At 38.2% G+C, this 20,043-nt stretch overlaps 1 protein-coding gene across 3 annotated transcripts in view; it reads left to right on the forward strand.

The window, feature by feature from the left end:
• The window catches only part of TAFA2 (TAFA chemokine like family member 2), a 558,734-nt gene extending 541,367 nt beyond the window's left edge, over positions 1 to 17,367 (forward strand). Inside the window, exons 5-6 of one of the 3 annotated variants that reach the window (XR_006680164.1) lie at positions 4,929 to 5,179; positions 14,895 to 17,367. Coding sequence is in view for 1 of the 3 variants with exons in the window: in XM_004700491.2 (XP_004700548.1) it covers positions 14,895 to 14,906 (12 nt within the window). In the remaining 2 variants the exon portion in view is untranslated. Of the gene's footprint in view, positions 1 to 4,928; positions 5,180 to 12,837; positions 12,859 to 14,894 lie in introns of those variants that run through there. The other 2 variants (XR_006680165.1, XM_004700491.2) reach the window with 2 other exon arrangements.
• Positions 17,368 to 20,043: the final 2,676 nt, after the last annotated feature.

Raw genomic sequence — 20,043 nt, forward strand, 5'->3', positions numbered from 1 at the left:
TGTCGAAATTTTTGTGTGGTTTTCTGAGACTAATTCTTTAGGGAATAGAAAGCTTCATATCTCTCCTAAGGACAGCTGGTGGTTTCAAACTGCTGACTTTGCAGTTAGCAGGCCAATGGGTAACCCACTGTGCTACCAAGACTTCTGGATAGTATAAAAAGCTTCCTTGACCTCTTGATTTTAGCAAATCTTTTATCCTATCATAACAGCCCTTTCATGATTTATTTATTTATCTGGATTTGTATTTTAACCATGATGTAAATAAGGTACACCATTACTTTATTTTTAGTCTCAGAAATCATGACTCTGGACAACAAAACTAATTGATTACAGTTTAGACTCACACTTTTCTTTTATTTATTTTTATTTGGAATCATTTTATTGGGAGAGCTACAGATATCCTCACATTCCATATTAAATCACATCAAGCAATATTGTACAATTGCCACCACAGCCAGTTGTAAAACATTTTCGTTCTTTTTGAGCTCCTTGATGTCGGCTCCCTTTTATCCCCTCCTTCCCTTCTCCCCCCCAGATACCCTTATTTTATTTTTGCCTTATCTTACATCATCCAATATATCCATTCACGGACAAGTCTGTTGTTCACTCCCCTCGAACAGGGTTATACAGTCATCAGTGCTATCTTCTACTATCCCTCCCCCACTCCTCCAACCTAAGCAACCTTCCTTAATGCCAATGTTAAACATTCGTTAGCAATTTGATGTTTATTAGTAGGTGTCAGTAATTATTTATGCTTCAAAGAATGCTCCTTTGTGCTTTATTATTATGGTAGCTGAAACATTTGCATTAGAGATTCATTGATTCCTATTATGATGACATCAGCCTTCAGGGATTGTCAAATGACATTCAAATTTCCTTGGTAGGGGTAGTCACCCTACGTGGGATGCCTCCCAAACAGGGTCACCCAATAGGAAGTCATGATGTCAGGTATAAATCAGGACTGTGAGGTCTCTATTTTCCATCTGGACTCTGTTCAGTTCCAACTTCAAGGTAGGAGGCCTTTGGAGCATGGAATGTGTGAAACAATTTATGTTCCTGGTAACTTTGATTTAGTCTCTTTGTGTGACATGAGAGCAAGCGCTAGGTGTGCTTTTTGCCCCGTTTATTCTCAGTAAGTAGGGTAGGAGCAGCGTATCGTCAGTTGAATAGGCACAGGAATAAGCAAAGGAATGTGTCATCTCTCTGATGTCCTTTCCTACCACTGTCCCTCTTGCTTACTTCACCATGATGGGCTGGCCCCTCTTCTGCTCTTGTCTTAGGCCATTTGTACTCGCTGTTCCCTCTGCTAAAATGATCTTTCTTTAAATAACAGCTTGACTGGCTGTAAAAACCCAAAGCGTTTTTTCTAAACAAGGTTTCTCTCTCTATGGTCACTAAAATTATATACTTTCCCTCAAAAATTCCACCTTACTCTTGGATTTTTCTCTGAGCATTACCTACATACAGTATTTTGAAATTTTACTTAAGCATTATGGCTATTGTTTGTCTGTCTCTCACAAGATATAGATTTATTCTTCTTGTTTCCCTTCATGTCTAAAATAGGGCTTACTACTTTGAATGTGTTTAAAATGTTTCAATCAAATGAATACATGAAAGGATCAGGAACATAGGACTTATTTCACTGGGCTTGAAGCTCAAGAGTGGATATCCATTTTCTAGACTACAGCTGACTGCTTGTGCGAATATCTGGGAATATTTACTTAATGTATCTGAGCTTCGATTTCCTCACCTGTAAAGCTGCAGGTAATAGTCACTAGCAGCGGTGACATGACAGTAATGCCAACCAATGGCAAACAGGAACGATCTCACAGACAAATTTCTGAGGGTTAAAAGAGAAGTGGATGTGAACAAAGCTCTCTATTGATGTAATTTCAGCGATGGAAGCGAAAGGGAGGGTGAGGACATCTCTGGGTTTCCCTGGGGAGTAGAGGGATCATCTGTCTTTGATATTGTAGTCTTCACCCAGAAAATTACAGCACTTTTGTTACGCACAGAGTAACTTATCTTTGTCTTTTAAAAAACATTATTTTGTACCTATTCAGCCATTCTGAACTGTAAATAGAGTGGGTAACTTTGCATGGATGTATGTGTGGGTCTTGTTTCATTGGATGCATAATAATTTGGGGCGGGTGTATCAATCATTGTGGAATTTGTAGACTATGTGTCATTATGGGAGATTTTATTATATTTGCATCACCCTCTCTAATGTTAAGTGAGTATATAATGCCTAGGTGTAAGATGATTGTCACCACAAAATTTTTTTATGGGAAAGATTTCCTGAAAGTATTAAGCAGCAGTATGGAAATTACTCCAGAGAGTTGAAGCACATTTTAAAAAAAATTAAGATCCTTTATAACTGAGGTGTTAACTGTCATGAATATGCCAGCGTCAACCTTGACGCGTCCATTTGGACAGTGTCCACCTCCCAGTGGTTAGTCTAAGACCAATGAAAGCATCACTGATCACTATGATCACCTTGCATTATTATTTTCTTGAATTAATTTTGATTGAGAAATCAGACCTTTTCTAAATGAGAATAAATTTAAATATCTGAGGTAGAACAATCTGGGAAAAACAATTCTTTAAAGTTAAAAATGGAGAAGTTGACATTTTGGGTTGCCTAAGCATTCCCCTTGCTGTTCAGCAAGAATCCCAATAGTAGCCCAATTTTCTTTATTTTTCTGAAATTACTTATAGTTCCTCCATTATCCATTCATTTGTTGGCTCATTCATGCATTCATCTATTCTTTCAGCTATCAATCCATTCTTTCTTAATCTTTTATTCAAGATAGTTGATACAATTCTATATCAGGAATTCTGCTTTTGCACATGACGACTAACATTCTTTTTCTCTAATACCTCATAGTTAAGTGGGAGAAATAAACAAGTTAGTAATTAACCATTGTACGATAAGATATGTCTCACAATAGAAGTATGGTCAAAGTGTTTACTGACTAGATTAATTATGAAGGCTTTTCAGAGTGGTAGCACCTCTACTGGGAATTGAAAGAAGAATATTTCAGGCAATGTTAAAATCTACATAAAGATAGGGATACATGAATATGAATGATTACATGAATATATTATTAACTACGTATTACTTAAGGGAAGCACTAATTAGTGAAGCATTTCTATAGTGGGTCAAGGAGTTGGGAAGGAAAGACGATGATGGGTGGGTTGGGGATCGAATCATGAATGACATCACTAGCAATTATTTGGGGTTTTATTTTAATACTGGGGCACTATTACACACACACACACACACATATATTCTTTTTTAGCTCAATTGTGGTAAAGAGGAAAAGGAAATGTAAGGGACCAGAGAAATCAGGGAGACAAAATCGAAAGTTTGTAAAATTATACAACAAGATTGAATGAAGCCTTCAATTAAGGCGTAGACAGTGCTATATGGACTAGGGAACCCATTAGAGAGATGGATACTGTTTAAGATCTGACAAGAAATCAAAGAGATGAAGGAAAGCACTTGCCATCATTCTTAGATTGTTCAGATGGAACACGGAATTAAGAGCATTCCCCGAAAGACTCCAAGTTTTGAACGATGTCGACAAAATAGAGAATTGGAAATGTGCAAATGGCATATTTCTCCATCTGCTCCCTTTTTACCCTGAAGGCTGCCTGTGAAGCCCTCTCCCTCGTCTTGAGCTCTAACCTTTGCCTTCAGCTCTGGGTGTCCACTGACAGCCATGGCTGTGTTGGCTCTGCTCTATCTAGAGAAAGCCTCGATAACCTGAGCTTTAAAGTTGTGCTCGTCCTCAAATGAAGTTCTAGTCTTTAATTCTGTGGTTAGGTAGGAGAGGGCAAAGCTAGCAGTGATGGGCTAAGGGGAACTGTTCTTATTGCTCAAAGATTCAGAAAATTTTAAAAAATGAGAAATATCCGTAAATACTATGATATCATTAGTCTTTATTTGCTAATACTTCTAACTATCCAAATTACTATTGCTTCATACTGCATAGACCCTTGTCACTTGATTCTATATTATCAGTTTCCTTCTATGATCTATTATTTTTGTTGTTATTCATATACTATAATCTTATATATTAAATTATTACTTACACATTTGAAATTCTAATAGTGCATATGTTTATGTCTCTGGATTATATTGGAAAAGAGATGACAGATAAAACATTTGAGAGTCAGAGAAATTTATGACTGCTGGAAAATTCAAAACACCACTGTGGTCTCTGATTTATGTATAACATCATAAATTCTAACTGAAAAAAGTCATAAATTCCATTCAGACTGTTAATGAATGTCACACAGCTAATAGTGAGTCGAGAATATCAAAGCTGAGTTGAGAACGGAATGTCAATAGGTGGCTGGTTATGTGACTTATCCTTCCAGATCAGCCTTAAAGTATGTGCCATGAAAGTCCAGGCCTCTGTAAATTACAAATCACCATCAGGATGGACTTTCAGGAAGGCTACAAATGAGCTCAAATTTCAAACATTAATTCCTATATTTTAATCAAATATTGCTACCTAACATTGTTTCGACAATTAAATGCCTTATTATGTTAAAATGATTGTCCTTTGCTTTATGTATATTCTCTTTAATGATCTTAATGAATTTTTACCCTTAGGTTTTTGCAGAATGCTTTTCAAAATATAAGTTCTTACTATCTTTGTTTCAATCCCTCATAAAAATAAATTATTTTTTATTCAATTTATTGGTATGAGTTCCTGAAAAATTGAAAATCATGTCCTATGAGTATATAATTTTTGGGGAAAGATGCCAAATTATTCCCCTGTGGAACTGTTTTGGAGGTAAGGGAACTTACTGTCTTGCTGTCCCATTACGCTTGTTGAAATGTTCCCTCTCTCCCAGGTTTGCTTCCTGTAAAATCTGTTGAACAGTGGAGTCCCTGACATATGTTTGTTCCTTAGGCAAACGTGTAAAACTCTTCAAGTTCGAATGGAAAATAGAAAGAGAAGGTTTCCGCTCTACCTGATGACAATTTTTGATATTTCCACTCTCAAAAAAAAAAAATGCCGGCTCCTCGTTGGAGCGCTAGTTGTGGCGAGTCCTAGTGTTGATCGGATTCTGAGGAAGGGACGGAACTTTCGTTGAGGAGTAAAGATTCCAAACAGCTCCAGACACGGGCTCCCGGCTCCATTCATTTCTCACAGAGCAGCAGGTGTGTACGCCATGTTAGCAGGATTAACTGATTGACGCTTTTGCGTAGTTACTATTATCATGTGGGTCCCCGGAATTAAAAAAAATTAAAACATGAACGTGATGTACTTGTAGATCTCAAAAGGCAAGTATGGTTGCCTCAGCAGTCAGTAAACAAAAGCATTGAATTTATCTTTGGGAAAATACAAAAGTGGGAGTTGGGGCTTCCTCAATCTTTGAACTGATATGAGGCCCACAAATTTAATCAAATCAGCCTCAAAGGCAAATATGTTATTGCTGGAACACCCTGTATTGTCATCTTCCAAGGCCTCTGCAGGCTGTATATTACTTTCCTAAGGACAGGAAATGGGTAATAGAAACCTGAGCATGCATCGTATATGCTGTCCTGATCTTCAGAAATGGACTTTAAGAGGAAGTTAAAGTGATTATTCTTAGTTTTGCAATTTATAGACAGGGAGGTTTGTTCGAGGTTTTAATAAGCTCCACCACATGTAGCATGATCACCGTGAAATAATTTCATGGCAAAAACAGAGATGCAGAAGACAGCGTGTGCTGCCTCGGGCAGGCTTTCGGAGACTGCAGTACTGGCTTTGGCCCTCAACAACAGTACCTGGTCTTTGACCAAGTGACAGCAACGCTTTCCTCATTCGGGCACAGATCCTAAAGGACAGACAGGTTGTGAGTAAGGGCTGTTTGTGCTTTTAACTCAAACTAACCAGGAAACTAAGAAAACAAGTTATTCTCTTAGAAATCTATGGACTTAGACAAGTTTGAGCCCTTCTCCCCAAACTTCACTTTTGTTAAATTCATTATTTAAACACCATTTTTAGTGCTTAATTCTACTGATTCTACTGGTACTCATAAAGGGCGACCAAAATTCTTGAGGAGCGTGACACTTGATGAGATATAAATTTTTGAAGTAACACTTCATGGTGCAAAGTGGATTAAAAAAATCAATTCAAATTACTACTTTACCAATGACAGGTGGGTCTTAACAAATGAGCCTAATATCAAATTTCACAAGTCAAATACATTCCACTTGAATTTCAAATCTCATTTGTCTCAAAAACATATATGTGAAGTCTGCAGGCATATGGGATCCGATCGAAAAAAGGGCCAGCTTTCTCATGGCACTTATAATCACGGTTTTCCCGTCCATAAGCTTTTTAAAATGCTTCCGAATAATTTTTACTGCTGTCTTTCAGTGTTATCTTAATTTTTGGAATGTTGAACATGTAATAGAAGGAAGATACGTGTGGTGGGGGGCAGGGGAGGAGAAGGGGCAGAGAGAAAGGAAATGGGCAACTTTTCATAAGGCAATTTATGAGCTACCAAAAGAAGAATCAGGGGATGCTCTGTCTAACAGCGAATGTTCATTACATAGGATCAGTGGCTCTGCCCCGGTGTACGAATGTGCAGAGAGGGCAATGCAAAGAGTCATCTGCGTGCACAAGTCATGTACAAGAGTTGTGGCAGACACACTGTACAGCTTTCAAAGTTCCAAGAAATAGTGCTGGTCCATCTGTTCAAAAGACTCATTGCCAGTGAGATCTTCATTCACACAGCCCAGGAGGCGGAAAGTCATCAACAGATGTTATATTGGTGGTAAGAGCGTACTCGTTCCGCATCCAAATAGCATGATTAGGCTTTTTAGAAAAATTAAGTCTACACGGTTGTTATAGTGCCAATGACTGTAGGTGATCAGGACAAAGTTTCACGCCATTTGGGATTAGCACATCACATTTTAAGAAAATCACAGTAATTTGAAGACTAAAATGGAATTAGAAGCTCACTGAGTCCAATTGGCTCACTTAGCAGATATGAACCATGATGATTCAGTGTTTTTTTTAAGGGATTTGGCTAATGGGAGGGTCAAGGAAGTGACTTGGCTAATACTAGTAAGTAGAAAAACTGGTACAAAACGTTGGTCTCATGACTCTCCGAGCAAGGCCACCACTGCTCACATAGACGTGGGGCACTGGCCCTTCCATCTGTCTAGGTGTCTACTTAGATCCAGAGGGAGCAGCAGTGTAGGAAGAGCACATGCCAAGACCAGGAGCTCATTCCATTTGGTGCTTCCATATGGTGAGCCACACTGAGTTACATGGGAATCTGATCAATTAGCTACAGAAATGCTCCGTTTTTTAAAGGAATATCTTTCCAGTCAGCAGTCAGAGTGACTTACGGAGAATGTATAGAGTAGGTATGTAAGAATAGTTAAAGGTCATTGAGTGGAACTACTGACCATAATTAAGATAGTAAAACAGGTGACCTTTGGTGTCCCAATTGGTGAAATGAAAGTTTCTGCCAACCGAGTACTAGCAGTCATTTGAAGGGAAGATGAAACTGTGCGATGAAAATACAGTCTTTTAGCAGTCTATGGAGGAGCTCTGGTAGTGTAGCAGTTCCCCACTGGGCTGCTAACTGCCAGGTTTTGAAACCACCACAGCAAGAGCAGGGCAGGGCTGCTTTCCTCCCATAGATTTACAGTCTCAGGAACTCTAAGGGACAGTTCTACCCTCTCCTACTGGCTGCTATTAGTCAGCATTGACTTGATGGCAGTGAGATTTGGGGGGTTGGTTTTTTGTTTTAGAAGTCTACAGAAATGAACTGCAACATCATGAAATCAAAATACAGCCTAATATATATTTATGATTATTATGCCATTGCTTTAGAGTGAGTCACAAGTAACCAAAAGCTGGTGACCAGCTTGCTTGTGCGCCATTATTCAGAGCACCCAGTGTATGGTGCTTTGTAGTACCTCACTGTTGTGTAAGGTCCTCTAAGAAAGAACAAGTGCATTGCTGTACAGTTATGACCGATTTAGCAGCTTTTCTCTAGCTGAAATAAGAAACCCTGCTACTGCAGAGTAATGATGCTTTAATTGCACATTTAGTACACAAAACGTGAGGTGAGAGCTTAATTCATGTACTTGTAAGAGCTTCATTAAAAAAAAACAACATTTGCAGTAAAGGAGCAATTATAGTCAAGGAAAGTAAAGTTCATTCAAATCAGCATTTAGGATTATGAAGGTATTCTATTCTTTGCGATACTTTTATTGAATAAGTTAAATTTATTTATTGAAACGCTTATTTGGAATGATGCCTCTATGTGATGTTATTAAGCAGCTGCAGCACAGAGATTGGGCATGAATGGCAATTCAACCTGCCACTAGCCCTTGGAAATATCGCCACAATATCCCGTGTCTGCCCATGGCTTAAATACTGTTCACCAGTCCAAACACAAATGGTTCTTTAATAACATGGGTGTTTTAGTGAGACGTTAACTCCTTTTAAGTGGAAATGACCACCATGTCCATAATGCATGGTCTTTTTAAACATTGTATACATGTGACCTACTTCATGGTACAAGAATGTAGACACTGTATAACGGTTCCCTACAACAAAACTTGAATGTCCACCCTGGAGAAGAGAAGAGATCATTTTGTGATTTAAACTGAGGTGATGGAAGACACACAGTCAGGCAGTGGAGAGTTGGCAGTCATTTCACAAACTTAGGCAAATTGGTCAACTGAACATATGCAATTAAAGAGAAATCTGGACCATGTCAGAGAACCTAACTAACGAAAAACTACTATTACAGGAATGATTGATAATGACCAAGAACATAAACACATCATTTTTGTTGTTTGGATGTAATCATCCTGCATCATTTTTAAATGCCTGCATGGTTACAATGCAGCACCATTTCCCAAAAGTGCAAAGAAGAAGAAGAAAAATAAAAGAATAAGAAAGTGGGTGGCATGCCTGAGAAGACTAGTAATTTACATTCAGAAGTAATCAAGAGTGTAAACCCAGAATTCTATGAGTTCATCAGCCCTAAAAAGTACATGCAAAAATGTGTGGGAAAATGGGATGAAAAGATATTGGAATATTTCCAACAATATTTTAAGCCCCTTCCTATCTGAATAATAATAGCCAATATTTACATTCCTTTGAGTTGATTCCGACTCATATTAAGCCCATAGGGCAGAGAATTGGGCCTGTGGGTTTCCAAGACTGGAACTTTTATAGGAGTAGAAAGCCCTGTCTTTCTTGCCATGAGTGGAGAGTGGTTTCACACTGCTGACCTTGTAGTTAGAAGTCATTGCATAAACACGATACTACCAGGGCTCCTATGTAAAACAGTCTCAGAACTCTGGGTCTCTACAAGTCAGAACTGACTCGATAGCAGTGATCTTTTCAAAGTATTTTTGTAGGGATTCTTATATTGCCAGACATTGTTCTAAGTATTCATATAACCTTATGATCTAATAACTAGCACCTATTGCTGTTGTGTTGATTCCTACTCAATGTGAGTTCATGTCTGTTGGAATAGAATGTACCCCTGGGACTCCAGTGGCCTATTTTTCTGAAGTAGATCGTTGGGATTTCTGTGCTGCCTCTGAGTGGATTTGAATCCACAACCTTTCGATTAGTAGCTAAGTGTGTTAACTGTTTCCACTATCCAGAGATTCCGGGGACTAACAGTATTTCTGTTTATCAATCAGCAGCCAAACTGAGGGTTGATCGAGTCAGTCTGGCTGTAGGGTACTTAACTCTTACCCCGCTACTCTGTGTCACCTCGTCTGAAAAGAGCCTGTCAAAACAGCGGTGTTACGTCCTTGACAAGTCACTTGTTTGATTAAGAAGAAAAAGAAAAATAAGTGCAAGAACAGTTATGAAAAGACACAGCAAATTCTAATTAGGTCAATATTTTGTAGAGAAATAATTATAACCCTTCAGATTGGTAGCCTATAGCTTAAGTTTCATATCTTAGTTTGAAACTATTGCTTCTACCACTGGGTAATATTTTTAAGAGCATTTATTAGGACTGGCACCTTGCAGAGATTGTCTTTTTACATAATAATAGCAAATGTATGAGAATGGTCATAGTATCATCTCCATATTCCATTCTGGGAGACAGTGATAGGCTAGGAAACTTAGAGGAGGGTCCTGTCCCTGAGGGTCCCAGAGGGTCTAGCCTGTCCCACAGGGTCCATCGGAGTCCTCGTCGACTCCGCAGCAGTGAGTTTTGAGTGTTAGAAAGTGGAGAGGCAGGGATTTGAACCCAAGCAGTTAGCCTTTAGAGCTCGCCTGTTTGTCATTATGGATCTCACCATCACACACTCGCTTCTCTTGATACCCTAGTCAATGTGACTGAGACATGGGGTGGAGGAAAGGGAGAGGATTATAGACTTCGCCACTCTATACTATTTTTTAAATTTTGTAAGAGCATATTTACCCTTAATTTGAAGCTAGGCAGAGGAAGTGTTAGAGTCCTTAAAATATCAAATGAAAACTATAACATGTTTGCCTTTCTGAATTTCAAATGTAATATGTTGTGTCATTTGGAATCTCTGGAAAGTGCAAACACTTGGCTGCTAACCAAAATGTGGAGGTTCAAGTCTCCTAGGAGGTTCAGATACTCCTCCGAAGAGAGGCTTGGTGATTTATTCTTAACCTCCAGCCCTCACCCCACTTCCCACCCTGCCCACATCCGCCAGTAACCACCCGAGGGCAGCAGTCACACTCTGCCACACATGAGATCTCCATGACTCAGTCAACTTGGCAATGTTGATGACGACTCAGTCAACTGATGACGTCCCCTTTAGTTGGCTTTATTCTCCCGTTTTAAATTGGCAAATAGACTTAACCAATGGTTTTAGTATGAACTTTTGGAAATTGAATCACAGCCCTATCCTAGTACTTCCTGGATGGGCTGGGGGTATGGTTACAATCTCCTGAAAGAACAGTGTTCTTTGTTTAATGACATCAGATTGACTTGTTGTTGTTATTATTACATCGTTACATTTTTACACAAGTTCAGCAGCCCCGAGTAGTTTCACTCACCAAATTGGCTGGTGTGCAGTGCATGGAAGTAAGATTTACATTAAAAAGCACAGCTGTGTAAAATATTGCCTTTGGAAAGGCAAATTTACTGAGCTAGCGATTATAGAGTATGCAGCTCAAGGCATAATAATAATGATTATAGGGCTGGTTCTCCCCCTCGTGTAGTATCTGTTGCCCTCAGAACCAGAAGAGAATGAGTATTCGTGGTAGAAAATGCTATACTCCAGCCTGTAAAACTGGCTTTATTGAAACCTTCTACTTTTAGTTACTGAAAACTTGCTGAAAATCTTCCTCAGAAGGTAAAACTTACTCTTTTGCCTTCCAAAAGATACAACTTAAGTGATGGGTTGGATATATATTGATTAAGCAGTTCTCACATACCAGGCTGCTGCCATTTATAGTTTACAAAGGGTCATTGAATTTGTCCCCCTTCAACTCCCCCAAACATGCCAAGATTTAAATGTGAATCCCTTGTACTTCTTTAATGAGCAAATGAACCATAAGAAGGTTGATTCCTTATTAAATTTTAGATCATTTTACTTTAAAATAGTAGTCTTTTATTGTACTCAAAAGGCAAATCCGAACCTACTGCTGTTGAGTTGGTTCCAACTCACCACGGTTCTCAGGCCAGAGCGGAACTGCCCCACAGGCTTCCAAGGCTGTAAGCAGACCGCTACATTGTTCTCATGAAGAGTGGCTGGTAAGTTTGAACTTCAGGCTTTTCAATTAGCAGCGTAGCTGCAACCAGCGCACCATCAAGTCAACCTCTTACACACAAAGTGACTTCCATTGGCAGTAATGTCCCTACCTTCAGTATGATCTCCTACAGAGTTTTCAATCTTTGGTTTGGCAGTTTCCTTTGGTGCAGTTCTGGAAGTTGCATGCTTGTGTGTGTTCACACATGTCCACATTTGTATTATTTGGAAAAGGTGGGTTATGAGTTCATTTTTCTCTGAATTCCAAGCATGTAGTCCTCCACCTCGACTGAACACTTGTTAGTGTGACCATTCCATTTTGTTTCTTTGGTGCTCTCTTTAAAAGTGTATGCATTCAAAATAATAAAGTGATGACAAAATGAATAGTTTCATTTTCATACTGTTTCAAAAAGTGTGTTCATAAATATTGCTATTTGATCCTCCCAGCAGCTCTGTGAGATGTTCAGGATCATGCTATATATAAACAAATGAGGAGACTGAGGGTTGTAGAGGTGACATGCCAGATGCAGTTAGTTTAACAGGCACACAGACACAACACCAGCATTCTGCCAAACCCCAATGTGTCCGCCAATCAAAATGAAATCATCTGAAAATTCAAATTTAAAACAGGGTGGTCATTTTCATCAGCTATTTGAAATGATTTAAGCCCTACTTATCTCATAAAATATGCTCGGATAGCTTTTGGATTAGTAAATTAGGAACCGTGTGTAAAATTGGAATGTGAAAAAGGTCATCTGCAGTATGTTTTGATTTATGATTATTGACACAATTACCTTAAAAGTCTGGTTTAGATTTTATTGTTTTTCAATAATTATTTTGACTGTATAAGAACGTGAATTTAAGCGATTCAGGAGTTCATGGATTATATATACTTATTCATGTATATAAGTACATATAGCTCACTGACATCAAAAAGATACCAACTCATAGCAACTCTGTAAGACAGAGTGGAACTGTCCCTGTGGGTTTCTGAGACTATAACTTTTACAGAAGTAGAAAGCCCTTATATATACGCACACATATATGTACATACATGTATAATATTTATATATGTAATAGTATATATAACTCTGCTCTACTCTGTCCTATAGGGTCACTATGAGTCAAAATCAACTGGATGGCAGCGAGTTTATTTTTAATACATGTATGTATGTTTTAGCATAGAACCTATGCAGAAACACATATAAATATAGACCCTATGAAGAAACATGTGTGTATGTTTTGGGTGTATATATACAAACATTATATATCAATTCTTTCTTTTCCCTTGAAAAATAGGGAGAAAAAATAAATCTAGTTACAAGAGCCTTTGGTATTATCCTGTACATTTGGATGTCTGCGTAAACTCGGGACTTGAAATGGCTCAGGACTACGTGCCCCTTGCCTTCAAGGGGGCCAGAGGTCGTTGTAACATGGTTCCCTAGGTGCCCAGAGCTGAGACATTGTTGAGGCAAAATGTTTGTTTTATCCTTCTCTCTCTTCCTGGCATCTCAAGACTCGTTTCAGAGATATTATCCTCATAGATTTTCCTATAAAGAAAAGAATTTTCATAAAAGGCAGATGACTCTCATCCCACGGAAATAAACATCTGTGATCATTCAGTGTTACTAGAGAGAATGATCATAAAAATAGGTTTCCCTATATTTCACAGGGGTATTCCAATTTGCTACCCAAATTCTTACACCTGTAGTCTGGCTGCCAGTCCTTCGTATCACTTACATGAAACGATCTCTGAGTGACAGGCATATTTTCAGTGAGATCGCTGTCCTGTCGACATGACCTCCTGCTCCCATGAGGTCGATAGGTCAGCAGACTGTGACCTTCGGGTGCTTGCTCCTCTCAGCCAGAGTGTATTTCTCTCTCTGGGAGCTCTGTGCCCAGCAGTAAGACACTTCAGGTACTCAGGCAGAGTTTCTTTCTTCTGGAGTGAGGCTAGCTGAAAACAAGTTGGTTGCTTCTGTACGTAAGCAAGCCTTGCCCCTTTGTAGTCTAATTCAAGACCAGCCTTGAGAGAACAAAGTCTAGAACGCAATACTTTTTCAAAGGCTCCTCTCATCCTAGATGAATAGAAAACAGCAAATCACTGCCAACAAAAAAGAGCCTTTTAAAAATGTTTTATCAAGGGGAAAATTGTTATAAAATTTAAATGAATGATAGAAAATATCAATAATGATTTATAAAAATATATTTTCTAATATAAACCAGATGAACTCTTAGAGAACTCTTAGTTCTCTGATATTGGAACAGTAAATCCATTTGGTAAAGTAAAAATGCAAATGAAAGAGGACGACCTTATGAGATGGATTGATATAGTGGCTGAAAAAATGGACTCAAACAATAGTAATAAGGAGTGAGGACTCCCTAGGACCTGACGGTGTTTACCTTCTGTTGTACATTGGGGTCCTATGAATCAGTACCACCTTGATGATAGGTAAAAACAACAACAGAAAATCAGTGGCGCAGCAGAAATGTGCATGTATATATGTGTGTGTTATTAAATACTCTATTACACATTTTTCTGTGCATCAATCTTCATTAGTAGTTATGAAAAGTCGATGTGAATCTTTTCCAATAGCATTTATAATATCACTGGTAACAATACCCTAATCAGGTTTCTACGAGTTTGGGAGTACTTCTAAAGTTTGGTAAAACATCATATTATCCTTAGTTATATTTCCCCTTCCAACTGCTTACATAATTAATTTGCAAAGGGATTTTTGTAGAATGTGACCTGTGAATGAAGATCTCTAGTCACTGAGGTCTGGTATGAGCTACTTATGATATTTGGGTGTTTCTACCAAGTCTTTGAACAGAACAATAATTCTAGAACCATACTGTGCATCTGAGAGGACTAATAGCTGTAGTTTAGATCATGCTAGTCAGAGTTAGGGTCGTTTGGATAATTGTGAAAGTATCTTTTTTCTTTTAAGCTCAAGAAATGTGACATGATAAAATAGAAGGAAAAAGGCATATTTTTCTATGTATGTTAGCAAAGTCTGAAAGCTATCGTCCTCTAAAATTAAGCAATCTATCTGAAAGAAAAAGAAAGATTTTTGAGATAGCTGCTAGCTTCTAATATGAACTTGTGTTTACTTGTGAAATTATCACTGTTATATACTGTTAATCACGTGTTCTTCTTCTTTCGTAGGTAACCCATTAACCAAGGATAAATCAAGTGATCCTCAAGGCTGATTGCATTGAATATATGCATAGAAACTTAACTCTTGGGGTGATCTTGAAGGAAGCTTTTTATACCATTCAGAGCAGGCTCTCTGGGGAGTCTGTTGCACAAGGGATTCCATGGCTTGTAATTAGCCTCTTCTTGAAATCAAGACTTTTTAAAAGTCAGACGCGAACTTCTATGCCGTGAAGTTGTCGTCAGATTTGACCTGCCTTCAGCGTGTAGAACTGTCCTTCCGGAAGGACTTCGCAGATGTCCAGGGCAAAGGGAGTGAAGAGTTGGTGTTTCCAGGGTGATGTCAGAGACAGTCACCTTTAGGGCTCTTGGCTCCAGATGTGACTTAATTTCTTTTTCCGGGAAGCAGCTCCCCAATGCACTGCCCTTCTGGCTTGGATGTATTCCTGGGTCCTGGGTCCGTGGGCCAATGGGACAGCACATGACTGGAATGACATTCTCTTTGCAGAACTTCTCCTCTGGCATGGCATAGAAAGAGACGATGTATTTGTGTCCTAGTCTTGGAGCTCTGAAAGCCTACGTATTTTAACATCTCAAAGTTGCATTTGTTAAAGGAATGGAAATATATATCCATTGATACTAATTATTGCTGGCAAGTAATAGTTACCTGAATTCATCAATCATACACGAATGTATAGCCAAACTGACATGTTTCCCCAAGGCTAACATACTACTGCAGCTCTTTGTCAATTACGTAAGTGGTGGTTAGAAGTGGGTTACCATTTTCATCATATGTGATTTGGTACCTCTAGACAATTTCCTTTCTTTATTATTTTCTCCCCTTGTTTCTTTAAAAGCACTTCTTTCTTTCTTTTATCCTTCACAGAAATTAGTGGGTAGCCTTCAGTTTCAAAAACAATTTCCAGGGATGCATATGCATTTCTGATTTATTTTTAGCTTGAAAGTTATGCACTTAGATTTCTTGTAGTGGTTATTTTTTCTTTTAAGCATTCTCTATATTTCACTTTAGTAGACTGTCTCTTGCTTGATCCCAATGACTGTCTGGATGCTTATATATTGGTTTGTTTAGTCTGTTGATTGATCACTTGTTCACTTTTTCCTTGGTCTCAAGTGTATATGATATTTCCTTATAGTTGTTGCATTCAAACAATTTCTTAGACCAGTCCAGGCAGTTCCTGGGTTACAAACATCTAACTTACGTGCAACTCATTGGTACAAACCAGTCTCTCTAAAGTCTATTACATTAAAGATTCAAAGTATGTACAATGCTTGTAATAACAAAGGGGCATTACTTTGTGACATGCATCTTCACATTATTATTGTTGCTGTATTATTATGTTAAAGATGTTTCCCTGCATCTAGAAGTGTTTTGTTCGTGTTTTTCATGTCTAGAAAGATGCATTATACTACATACGAAGACAAATCCTTGACTGACTGAGGTATCCCTTGGAATCCTTGGAATACCAACCCACTCACTATTCTAACGATTCCAAATTCCAGATTCAACCTAAAATAGGTTTAGGAATGAAGCTGACTCATCATATGGGGACTGCCTGTATTTTGTCCAGGTTTTTGTAGCCATTTTCACATGTGTGGTTTTCTGTTCTTCTGGAAAGTTTTATGAATATTTAAAGGCCTTAAACATGTATACTTGTTTTGAAGTTATTACAGAATGTATAATTTTATACTACACTTATTTTGTTTCATTGGTGACATAAAGGGAGAGGAGAATGGAAACTGCATAGCCGTTCTGTAATAATATTGCATAAACCTATAGTTTGAAGGAATGTAAAGGGAGGATTTCTGTGTTTTCTTCATCTTAGACTAGTAAAAAGATGCTTTAGATTTTGTCTTATTAGAATTACCATCATGCTCAAGAGAGATGTGGAAATATTTTGTGTTTTTAAAACTGACTGGCATGGCCACTTAGGCATATGTTGATATTCATGATGGAGACCTATATACTCTGGAGAGCTTTAGGCTGTTATTATTTGCAAAAAAGTTTAAAGTTCATAACCCAGATTGCTTATTGGTATAAAAAAAGAATATTTAGTAAAAAACTAAATTTGAAACATGTGCTTTCCTATGCTTTGGACATTGAAGTAAAGCATACTGCCCTATAAGTGCAGGGAATGAAATGACTCATTGCCTCACTTTAATTATGTATAAAACTGATTAGATGGCTCCAAGTGGATTTAAAAATGGTTCAATACTGTATGGAATAATAAAAAAGTGATATTGGTTGATCTGAAATTTATACATCAATTAAAATATTAATTTCATTGGCACAAAATGGAAATCTATATTATTTTGGGAATTATAGATTTGTCTTAGGTTTGTTTGAAGTTATGGATCATATTTCTCATTTTGTTAACTGTCCTTTAAGATAATGCTGGAAGTTCTGTATTATAAACAAGTGTAATACATGCATATCAATAGAGAAAATAAATGGATTTCAAATATACTAACTAGATTATCCTCGGTAGATTAATGTTGTGACTATTCAGAAGAGGTGAATAAAATTGGGATATAAAATGGATGTTTTTTCATGGTTACATTGGATAATTTATTTTCTTGTGTTTTCTTTTAAAAGCACTTTGGTTTCTAGTGAAAAAGAACACTGAATTCATGGTGAAGCTGTCATAAATTCTTCAATCTTCCTTTAATAAGAATTCATGGCAAAGCTTGCCATTTACACAAGGTTCCAATATTTGATTTGCTTCTTGGTTAGGAAACAAATGAAATAGATATATTCATACTTGTGCTTCTTGCCTAAATTTAAACCATGAGTTACAACTGACACGATGTGGTAAAATGATGCAAAATTTATTTTGTTATGGAAATAGTTAAAGATAATGCTCTGCTTATATTCTGAAAGTTATTATATAAAGAGTATGTACCAGAATTTCAAATATTACTCTACTTAACCTTTAAAAACTGTAAATACTTTTCATAATTTTTAAATAATTTAAATCTGCAAGAAATTGTGAAAATATCCCAGCAGGATTCTAGGCACCATTTCTCTAGCTTTCCCAGTGTCTACACCATCCGTATCCATATCAGTATTACATTGCCACACTTAGTGACAATGTCAAAGTACTTTAGGAGCCTTTCGGAAAATCAAAATCAAAAATGCATTTTACCTCTTTTCAGCAATCCTTTAATGGTCTGGAATTAGGGATTGGTTTGTTTGGTGTAAGTTGCCCAGTGATATTGGCATGCCTCCAGTTAAGAATTAATGATGATTGCCTGGGCCATGCTGGAAATGATAAGGTAGTGAAATAACCGGACAAATGAGAGGCATGTGTGTTGGCAGATACCAGACGACCACTCTACTCAAACAGGACAGTACATAGATTCAATAAAACACGAGAGGACACTGAAGTCAAAACGAAACTGAGTGTCGGCTGAAACCAGTAAGTTGATTTTTAAGCTTATTGACTTTAAACTGTCACTGAGACGTTCAGAGAGATCGTGTTAGATAAGGACGGAACAGTTCGTATCGGATTTGTAATTAGAGATTATTGTTGATCTTGGAAAGAGCAGTTTCAATGACATGCTTGATGTAGTACTGAGCTGATAATGGCCTGGAGAGTGAAGAGATTTAAAAGCAGCAATGTCATGGGCAGCAGAAGAAAGGCAAAGTCATGGTTATGGTTACATTATGTTTTCATGAGAGAAACATGTCCGGGGGCGCTTGCTCAAAAGTAAATTCAGAATCAGTATATCTGGGATTAAAATGCAGGTTCTCAGCAGGGGGTCAAGTGTAATACGCCTATTCAAAGCCCTGGTTTAAACCCACCAATGGCTCCAGGAGAGAACAATGTGGCAGAATGCTTCCATCAAGACTGACAACCAAACTCACTGCCATCGAGTCGGTTCTCACGCATCGGGGCTCTATAGGACAGAGTCGAACTGTGCCCTAGACAAGTAAGGCTGCAATTGTTATTGAAGCAACGGCCACATATAGATCCTGCAAAGTAGCTGGTGGCTTCAAACAGCTGACCTTGCAGTTAGTGTCTGAGTGCTTTAACCAATGTGCTACCAGGTATCCTGCCTTTGAAAGCCTGTGGAATGATTCTACTTTGTCCTCTAGGCTCCCTATGATTTGGAATCAACTTGACAGCAGTGAGTTTGGTTTTGTTTAACGAGATAAACAGAAGTATGTTTACATGCTAGGAGGAGGGGGCCAAGGAAAAGAATGGGCTTGGGAAATAGGGAGAGCTTAAGAACCCAGGAGAAAACATGAAATTGTTGGAGGAAGGGGTGTCCCTGTTTAGATGGGAAAATGGTCATAATAAATTTGTATATAGAATAACCAAGATTAAATTCCACAGGAAATCAACTGGCATAAGAACTGGGAAGAAGCAATTAGTGCTTAGGTTGTCCTTCAAGAGACGAGGGATGGTGGATTATCAGTCAAAAACAATCATTTGATTAACGATTAGTGCATGTGTTTGTACCAGAGTTTCCATAATGGGGAAAATACATCTTTGGAAAGGTGGAAGGGTTCTTTTAATCCCAGTTCTCTCATTTATCTTTTTATATCCTTGGAACAGTACCGTAACTTTCTAAATATCTGTATTTGTAAAAAATAAAATAGTACTTTATTTATCTCACAGGATTGTAGTTGAGACTCAGGGAGTAAATTCATCTGAGTGCTTAGCACAAGTCTGATACACAGTAAGCGCTTACTAAATGGTGGTTCTTTAATTGTCAAAGATCTCATGGTTCTTTTTGCTGTCGAATTATGTATAACCTTTGACCCTACAAGACACCATGGACTAATCATGCTAAGATACGCTAAGCCTGATATGCTAAGAAAGGGGTTAGGATCTACTGGTGCACGTGTGGGAACTTGGGGGTGTCGTGGGTGAACTGTTGGGTTCCTGGCTGCAAGCTCGTCAGTTTGAAACTGACAGTCACTCTGTGAGACAAGAAAGAAAGGAATAATGAGGCTTTCTACTCCCGTAAAGGGTGACAGTGTCAGAAACCTACACAGGCAGCTCTAGCGTGCCCTCCAAGGTCAGTCTGAATCAGAATCTCCTTGATGGAAGTGAACTTTGAGAGGCGCCTGGGCAAAATAGCAGAAGAAGACCCAGAGACCTCATTTTAAAACCTCACCCCCACCCTTTGTCCC

The sequence above is a fragment of the Echinops telfairi genome, unplaced genomic scaffold, assembly GCF_000313985.2.
Source record: "Echinops telfairi isolate 266 unplaced genomic scaffold, ASM31398v2 ScPeMD7_2;HRSCAF=8, whole genome shotgun sequence".
Taxonomy (NCBI): Eukaryota; Metazoa; Chordata; class Mammalia; order Afrosoricida; family Tenrecidae; genus Echinops; species Echinops telfairi.